Here is a 9631-nt window from a genome sequence, read left to right on the forward strand (position 1 = left end):
TATAATAAATAGTTGGTATGTGTTTTTTCTGTATTTTCCTGTTTTTTTTTTTAACTATTTCTCCTGTTGATAAATTAGGTATACCTACTTACTTATTTATCCAATAAATTGTTACAGTAGGTACAAATTTACTAATTACGAACTATAACAGTAATTTATTTTTACATACTTGCGGTTTTCCTTGTATTTCCTTGTTCGGGAATTTTATAATTAAACATTAATAGTTTAGTGGGTCAACAAACATGTCGCCGTTTAGACGTATTTTAATTCTTTCATTGGTTTTTGCTACTTATCAAACTGCTAAATTGGAAGGTGGTAAGTTTTTATTGTTATTAACAGGGTTCTCTCTCCGTCACTCGCTTCATACAATCGTAGTTCAATTTCATTTGAATATTAAGCAACCAAAGTCTATGAAATTTTGCAGACATATTCTTAAAACTAATATCTGTACCTATGGTGTTTTAGATTTTTCTAAAAATATGTAGTTTTAAAATTACAGGGGCTCAAAGATTTGTATGTAAATTTTTAAGACCGCGTAACTTTGAAACCGAATATTTTAACAGAAATCTGGAAAACCACAGACATAGATATTAGTTTCTAGAATATGTCTGCAAAATTTCATGGACTTTGGTTGCTTAATATTTAAATGAAATTGGAACTACGTTTATATGAAGCGAGTGACGGAGAGACCCCTTTTAAGTTAGACACATACTTAAGCGCTCGTGCTCGAAACTTTTGAGTTAACTCTAGCAATATTCGAATAATATGTAGACGCAACATCGAGCATGGATGCATAAAGCTTGCTTTGAGCAAAATAATATGTCTGTTTGGCGACTTACTCAAAATGCATACATAACCTACTCTCTTTTGTATAAACTCTTAAGTTGCCCACGCACTTGAACTGAACTGCAGCTGAACTGCGCGTCGCGTCAGCGCCCCGCACGATATTCTCTCCAGCCGCGCCGCGCGGCAGTGACGTACGTGCGTCGCGGCTGGAGAGAATATCAGCTGCAGTCCAGTTCGAGTGCGTGGGCACCTTTACCAAGCAAACTAGAATAGAGAAGAGATATTTTGTTGTATTTAACTCCTTATCTGATAAGGACTTATCAGATTAAAGTTAAACTTCAGTCAAAATTCAAAATTTAATTTTACAAGGTTTTTTTATTAGGTATATTACTGTTTCAAAAGTTTCCATTTTTCATTTGTAACAAACTATGGTCTTTACCTACGTGTTTGTGATGTTTGTTAATAAAGTTGTTCAATTACTATTTAATAGCTACTTTATTGTTGTTTGTATTTATTATATATTTTTAATTTTAAGTATAATGTAAACTGTTTGATCCTAAAAATCCGAATCCTAATAATATAAGTTATACCTAAATGTGAAAGTGTGGATGTTTGGGTGTTTGTTACTCAATCACGCAAAAACTGTTGAACGGATTTGGCTGAACTTTGGGATGGAGATTATACCCTGGATTAACATATAGGCTAATTTTTATCCCGGAAAATCAAAGAGTTCCCGCGGGATTTTGAAAAACGTAAATCCACGCGGACGAAGTCGCGAATATCAGCTAGTTTGCCTCTACTTTCGAGGTTAAATTTTATATAAGTCAACACCTTTGATTTATATAGAGTTGACCATTGAACACTTATTTATTGAGAATGGTTGGATTTATCTGAATAATTGATGTAATGACAATAATAACAATTGATAATTACGTAAACTCAAAACACTTAAATAATGGAAATACATTTCTTTACAGTACAATATATTTTCATACTATTGTATTTTTTCAGAACCAGACCCAGCCCCTCCTGAACCTGACCGGGTAAGATTTTCGTTCATAAGCCTCCTTTTTTAGGGTTCCATACCTTAAAAGGAGAAACGGGACCCTTACAGGATCACTTTATTATCTGTCTGTCTGTCTATCCGTCTGTCCGTCCGTCCGTCCGTCTGTCCGCATTTGTGGTTACATCACAGAAAAACATTAAAATATGTTTTAATTTTCAAAGTAAGATAACTATATTAAGTGGGGTATCATATTATGAAAGAACTTTACCTGTACATTCTAAAACAGATTTTTATGTATTTTTATGCATAATAGTTTTGATTTATCGTGCAAAATGTCGAAAAAAATGCCCGACTACGGAACCTTCGGTGCGCGAGTCTGATTCGCACTTGGCCGGATTTTTTACTAAGTATAGCAAACTTAAACAATACATTATATTCGATCGGGCTGAGGCCCATCCAAGACTGTAGTACTTTGTTGATTGCAACTTGTAATACAATTTAATTTAATTTAATTTAATTAAGTTGTTTTCTCATTTCAGACTTCGAGTTTTAGCCGTCTAAGTGGTTCCTGTAAGTAAATCTCATAGGTACCTGTTAGGTTATTTTTAAAATTTATTCAAAATGTCAGAAAAAACATAAAACTACTTAGACATTATTCTATTCACTCATTCGATGTCATACAATCTGTTGCGAGAAGGGTTATGGAGTAAATAAATGAGCGAGTAATATTTAGAGATGGATGACGGGTCTGCCCACGAAATTCAAATTTAATAGAAGACTAATTTGTGAGTTATAGTCGACACTAGAGCTAATTTCTTAACTTGGACCCTTTTAAGTAAATATTTTTATATAAACCTGTGAGGATGATTATGCCATGGGCGCAATTAAAGTGTCATTAGCCTAATATTTTGTCGTATTAGTTTACAAATTTGCGAAAAACCAAATTAAATTTGAATTTCGCGGGCAGACCCGTCGCATCCACGTTAAATAACTATTATATTTAACTTCAGCTCAAACCTAAACATGTTCATTTTTGTTTCAGTTTTAGTGAAAATAAGTATGGTAAGTCAAGATACATGACGTGTATTGCTCAGACAGTGCTCAAGCTAGAGACAATAGATCAAGCGTGAGTCGGACTCGTACAGAAGGGTTCCGTACATATCGTTGTATTTTTGTTGTTTTATTGTATTACTTGTTTTTATAGCGGCAATAGAAATACATGTTCTGTGAGCATTGCAACAAAATCTAAACTTTTATTTTGCTTTAAGTATATATAATATGTGTGTTTTCTGTATTAATTTTGTGGCGTGTAATAAAACTATATTAATTCAAAACTTTATCACCTTTACCTGATTTTATTATTATTTGAAAAATTCTTTCAGGAAAAAGCAGAGTGTGTGAATGATAAATATAAAGCAGAAAACAAATCAGCAGCATCCATACCTGAGATACTTCCAAGTGCTCCCGGTAAGAATAATAATAAATAATTGCAGGTCTAGCACCGTAGAAAACCTTCAATGTGATGTGTTCGTGTGTGTTTTATGTGTGTAGGTATGTGTGGGTGTGAGTACGTGGTATATATGAATATGTTTGAACACAATTACCTCTGCTTGTCTGAAACTTTCTCAGTTGCAGTACAAATACGGTTTATTCAGCCACTTTGGGTTTTTGAAAAAACATTTTTCTGTTATAAATGGAAAGAACGTAATGTTTTATGACAAGACTATTTTTCGCTTTAATTGAAAGGTTATTAGGTTAGGATATTAAATAAAAAATATAATTTCTTGAACCCAGTACCGAAAACACGCCGATAAGGAACTATCGGCGTGTTTCGGTAATAAAACCGGAGCGCGTGTGACGTCACAATGTTAATTTCTACTCATTATTTATCTACGCAGGTCTGAAACGTCCAGAAGCGAGATCAGAAATTAAGGGAGCTACAAAAGAAAATCCAGCTATATCTTGTTACGATATCGAAGAAACCCGTGAGTCTTTTCCTAGCTTTTTCCTACGACGTCGTCGTCCACGTGAATTTTGGTATCTCCTAATTTCTCATTGAATTTTTTGATGGGAGTCTGTGCTAAAGAGACATGCAAAATCTTAAGTTCCTAGATCTACCAAAAATTGTCACAAGGTTTTAGACCTGGACCTCACAAGGAAAAACTGAACCCTTATAGGATCACTTTGTTGTCTGTCTGTCTGTCCGTCCGTTCTTTGTGTCTGTTTCGAAAACCTATTGGGTATCCAGTTGACCAAGAATCATGAAATTTGATAGGTAGGTGGGTCTTAAAGCACAAGTAAAGGAATAAATCCGAAAACAGAGAATTTGTGCTTACATCACAAAAAAAATATCTGTTCACGAATAAATTAATTTACAGATGGCGCTGTTGTCATTAACTTGCTGTGTTGCACATAATTTTAAAATATCTTGTACGGAATCCTTCATATGCGAGTCTAACTCGCACTTGACCAATATTTTCTTGTTTCCAGGAATCAGTTACATCAACAGCTCTATATCGGATCTGCCTATTAAAGTACGTTGTGATGTTGACAAGATGTCCACTTGTCTTATCGTTCGCAATAAAATAGCGGAAAGTGCTATAGACAGCTCGGCAATCACCTTAGGTGAAGAACTTTGGCTGAGTCAAACTACTTTCGATGCACAATCACTTTACAATAAAGTAAGTTTAAACTGTAAGTAAGTAAGTTAGTAAAATAATATGCAGTGGATCGTAGCCAGCAACCAATAACGGAAAATAAGGTTTCTGCGCAGGCACATCGGTTTGACTCATAAAAGGGGTTTTATTGTATCTATTTTGAATAAATGTTCTGATTTTGAGTTTGTATAAGTTAAAAAAATCAAAAATAAATAAAATCCGACTCCAAGAACCACAAACACTAAAGAGTTAAAAAAATACAACAAACCGGCCAAGTGCGAGTCACACTCGCGCATCGAGGGTTCCGTACTCGGGTATTTTTTTCGATATATTGCACGATAAATCAAAAACTATTAAGTATGCATAAAAATAAATAAAAATTCTGTTTTAGGATGTATAGGTCATTTGATATCCCTTTCATAAAATTTAAAATACTTACTAATTATTTGTTCATGAACTCATTTTAACTACTTTTTTGTAATCCCCAAACGCCCCTTTATAAGGCTATGGCCATAAAACTGGGTATCACTACTATGAAAATAATATTTTATTAAAAATGGTTACAAATTCGTCTGTTTCAGATTGAAGGAATCACTGGTACGGGTAATCCACAAATATCGCATCTTTTATCGACATCAGTTCGAGTATCTCAAAGAATAAGATACTATTATAGTGCTATTAATGGTGATGGTGTTCCTTATAATATAACAACTGCCGATGATACGAAAGTGAAATCCTTAAAGGCTTTATTGTGGAATGACCATTTGGTCGGTTTTGAAATTACAAAAAAAATGCCCATGAAATTCACAGTTAGTGGTGAACCTAAACCATGTTGGGTAAGCTATAAAATTATTTACTATAATGATAATGCAAAAAGTGGTGATAGCCTAGTGGTTAAAAGTCTGTCTTCTTTTCGGGAGGTCGGGGGTTCGATCCTGACGTCTAACTTTTCGGAAAAGCGCACATATTATGGTGAAGGAATCACCGTGAGGAAATCTGCAAGGCTGAGAGTTCTCCATAGTGTTCTCAACGATATGTGAAATCTATCAATTCGCACTGGACAACCGTGGCAGACTATGGCCTACAACCCATCTGGTCCAGAAATTGGTGTACCTACATATGTATTCGTACTTATATAAAAAAAGAAACGCAACAAATTTAGAACCTCCATCTCTTGGAAGTCGGTTAAAATATTTTTGAGAAAATCGAAATTTCCTCAATATTCAAACATCGCTACAACCATATTCAATCACACTTCACACTATCACACATATAATATTATAAAGGCGAAAGTTTGTATGTGTGTGTGTGTGTGTGTGTGTGTGTATGTTTGTTACTCCTTCACGCAAAAACTACTGGACGGATTTGGCTGAAATTTGAAATGGAGATAGATAATATCCTGGATTAGCACATAGGCTACTTTTTATCCCGGAAAATCAAAGAGTTCCCACGGGATTTCGAAAAACCTAAATCCACGCGGGCAAAGTCGCGGGCATCGGCTAGTACTGTTATAAATGCGGAATAGTGCTTGTTTGTCTGTGAAACCCTCTGTTTTTAATGTTTGAAAAAACAATATTTTTTCACAGGCTGAAAAAAAAGAATGGATGTGCATCGACATAATATTTGAAACTAACTCAAACAATCGGTTACCAGTAAAGGATTTTTACATAGAAGAGGTACGAATAAAATCACCTGGCGTTCCTGAGCCTGGAGTTCCAGACACTAGCGCTCCTCTGCCATCAAAGGGCGCTTCAATCCAAAAACTTTATTTTGAACTTACTGATTTATGTTTTTTTTTACACAATAAATAAGTGATTATACCTACCTGTGTAGTGATTTCCGTACTTCAATAGGAAAAACGGAATAGGATCACTTTTTTGTCCGTCTATCTGTCCGTCCGTCCGTCCGTCCGTCCATCCGTCCGTCATGTTTGTCAAAAAATCCTATAGGGTACTTCCTGTTGACCTAGAATCATGAAATTTGGCAGGTAAGTAGGTCTTATAGCACAAGTAAAGGAATAAGTCTAAAAACCGTGAATTTGTGTTTACATAATTAAAAAATAATTAAATGTGTTTCTATTTTCAAAATAAGATAACTATACCAAGTGGGGTATCATATCAAAGGGCTTTACCTGTACATCCTAAAACAGATTTTTATTTATTTGTATGTAAGTATATTAGTTTTTGATTTATCGTGCAAAATGTTGGAAAAAATACCCACGCGTGCGCGAGGCTGACTCGCACTTGGCCGGTTTTTTTTCATAATAAACCTAACTATTGTAACTAGTAACTACCTACTTAAAGTCTTACGACTAAACTCGTAGAGTTGGCATCTTTTGTCAATGGGTTAACTCCAGCTGGGATTGCGTACGTGCGTGAACACTTTTATAGATAAAAAAGCTAAGACTATAGGTTCCATAATCTTAGGTGATCTTAGGCTGAAAGATATTATTATCGGGATGATTATACCCGCCCGTACACAGATTATAATGTACCAAAATTGTGTGAAATCCGAAACTAAACATTTTTGAAGTCAGCGTCATCTATTCATGACTACAAAAACTACATAGCAAACGCAGTTCAACATTCAAAGGGCCTTCTCGTAGCATTGTCCACAACAGCTGCCTTATAAACTGTGGCGCAATAGTTTCCATGCTAGCTGATAGATGGAGTAAGAAATAAGGGTCCGGAAAATATTGATGCATTTGCAGTAAGCGACATCTAGCGAAAGTCGAAACATTTCGATATAATTTCAAAGGGCCAGTAATTATAATTACTTTTATTATAAGCTGCAGCCTTCCTTGCTAGCTGCCAGATGGAGTGAGGAGTAAGGATCCGGAAAATATTGATGCATTGCAGTTAGCGACATCTAGGGAAAGACGAAACATTTCGACAAAACATATAATTTCAAAGGGCCAATAATTATTTTTATAAGCTGCTGCAGTGGTAGCCTAGAGGTAAAAGGCTTCACCATTCGGGAAGTCCGGGGATCGATTCCGGAATGCAACTTTAACTTTTCGGAGTTAGGTGTAAGGGTTCCGTAGGCAACGGGACCCAATAACTAAGCCCCCGCTGTCCGTCCGTCAACCTTTCTGTCAGTAGGTTGTATCTCGTGAGCTAACTATAACAACTATAACAAAAAATAATAAAGATTGTGCGAATTTCAGTTTCATATTTTTGATTGTTTTACTAAGCTTGAATATACTTACTCAGTATATCATTTGCTTTATAGGCGAAGGAAATGAGGAAACCTGCATACCTAAGAGTTTTTCATAATGTGTGAAAATGTCAATTTGCACTTGGCCTAAGTTTCTAGGGCAAATTATTTCCTAATCAATCTGAGAGGCGACTCAGTAGGGGGCTGCAATGGGTTGATCACGATGATCAAAAATAAAAAAATAAAACCAGGCATGTTTTTTTTATTCCTTTATTGTTCTTTAACACAAAAGGGTGGGATATAACAGCGATTTTCATTTGTTTTCATTAGCTAACGCTTTGCGAGACTGATTGTGAATTAATCCATTGTTTGCTATACCCAAATTAAATTTCACGGCGGGTGGGATTCGAAGGATATCGGCGTTTATATTTTTTTACCCGACTATCTGGAACTTGGAAAGTTTGATTTTAGCACCAAAGTATCATAATTCCCAATTTTTGATATACATTTGAGTATTGAAATCCGAAAACCGAGAATTCTTTTTAAAATTATAAAATTTTATTTCTTTTAATGCATAATTAAACAATTTTTGTTTTATCGTGCAAAATGTCGGAAAAAATACCCAAATACCTACGAAACCCTCAGTGTGCGATTCTGACTCGCACTTGGTCGGTTTTTTCAAGTTAAGTATATAAAATTGGTATTAGGGCTCGAGCAAAGCCGGGGTGTGGCAGCTGGCAAAATTAAAGTAAAATATTACAATCTCACTATCATTATTAACCGACACAAGTGCACTGCTAGGCATAGGTCTCTTGTAGTCACACGCCCTCACGGTCTTGCGCCGGGTCTGAATCCAGCGGCCCCCTGAAACTCGTTTGATGCCGTCTGTTCCATCACACTAATATTATAAAGGAGAAAGTTTGTATGTGTGTGTGTGTGTGTGTGTGTGTGTATGTTTGTTACTCCTTCACGCAAAAACTACTGGAAGGATTGGGCTGAAATTTAGAATGGAGATAGATTATACCCTGGATTAGCACATAGGCTTTTATCCCGGAAAATCAAAGAGTTCCCACGGGAATTTAAAAAAACCTACATCCACGCGAACGAAGTCGCGGGTATCAGCTAGTCCATTATATGATGGGTGGTCTTCCAACGCTGTTTTCTGGCGTGAGGTCGCTATTAGCACCTTGGGACCCCAAAGTCCAAAGGATTTAAGAACATGTGCCCTGCCCATTGCCTCTTCAGCTTCTCAACCCGTTGAACTTAATCGGTAACTCTGGATCTACGGATCTCCTTATTTCTGATTTGATTACAATATTACAGTAGGTATATTGAAACTAAAAATCTTTACGCAAGGCGACGAAAGTCGTAGACCGCTACGTCACAGTTCACTTTGGCTACATACCGCTACGGGCGGCGCGGTGGCGAAGCTCGCGGAAGCGAATATTGACAGTTCTGTTGGAAACAGCGAAATCGCTGCAGTGGTTAGTTGCAAAAGGGATGAGCGAGTACCTAGCAATTGGTTTCAGGTAAAAAAAGGACTTAGAAGCTTCAGTATAACATTTTACTCCAACTTGCTTCCATACTAAAAAAACAAAACAGTAAGTAATTGGCTCTTTACTGTCCGCAGGAGAGCAATTTCCAATAGGACTGTAATAAAAATTGCTGGAGAGTTTCATACTGCTGACGAGATTCTATGAGTATAGATTAACATAAATTGGTTTTGTAGGTACACGATTTTATTAATATTCTGACTTATTACTACTTTTTTTTTACAATAGGTATGTCTCGGCCAAGATAGCAATTATTTAACGCATAACTCAAACTACTGGATGAATTGGGCTGAAATTCGCCATGCAGATAGCTATTATAACGTAGACAGTGCTAAAGAAAGGATTTTTGAAAATTCAACCCTTAAGGGGGTAAAATAAGGGTTAGAAATTTGTGTAGTCCGTGCGCATGAAGTCGCGGGCATAAGCTAGTTTTTGTATAAGGATTAAAGGAGTTTACAGGTTTATAGGTAGGT

At 35.9% G+C, this 9631-nt stretch overlaps 1 protein-coding gene across 3 annotated transcripts; it reads left to right on the forward strand.

Moving 5' to 3' along the window:
• The first annotated feature begins 234 nt into the window (after window positions 1–234).
• On the forward strand, window positions 235–6273 carry LOC123868799. 3 transcript variants are annotated; one of them, XM_045911408.1, is made up of 9 exons: window positions 235–315; window positions 1798–1829; window positions 2332–2362; window positions 2835–2854; window positions 3175–3259; window positions 3691–3777; window positions 4283–4473; window positions 5031–5285; window positions 6036–6273. In XM_045911408.1, exons 1-9 carry the CDS (start codon window positions 243–245, stop codon window positions 6258–6260), a joined length of 999 nt encoding a protein of 332 aa, XP_045767364.1. In that variant the 5' UTR covers window positions 235–242; the 3' UTR covers window positions 6261–6273. The 3 variants fall into 3 exon arrangements, with proteins under 3 accessions (XP_045767364.1, XP_045767366.1, XP_045767365.1); XM_045911409.1 differs by having other exon boundaries at window positions 239–312; XM_045911410.1 differs by lacking the exon at window positions 1798–1829 and having other exon boundaries at window positions 238–315.
• Window positions 6274–9631: the final 3358 nt, after the last annotated feature.

Source organism: Maniola jurtina, chromosome 10, assembly GCF_905333055.1.
Source record: "Maniola jurtina chromosome 10, ilManJurt1.1, whole genome shotgun sequence".
In the NCBI taxonomy this organism is placed as follows: Eukaryota; Metazoa; Arthropoda; class Insecta; order Lepidoptera; family Nymphalidae; genus Maniola; species Maniola jurtina.

What these genes read in the sequence shown, in the direction of transcription:
- LOC123868799 (XM_045911408.1), top strand. Translation starts at nt 243, where the DNA reads ATGTCGCCGTTTAGACGTATTTTAATTCTTTCATTGGTTTTTGCTACT. An exon ending in TAGCCGTCTAAGTGGTTCCT is followed by an intron (nt 2,363 to 2,834) that starts GTAAGTAAATCT and finishes TTTTTGTTTCAG; the next exon opens with TTTTAGTGAAAATAAGTATG. An exon ending in TTACGATATCGAAGAAACCC is followed by an intron (nt 3,778 to 4,282) that starts GTGAGTCTTTTC and finishes TCTTGTTTCCAG; the next exon opens with GAATCAGTTACATCAACAGC.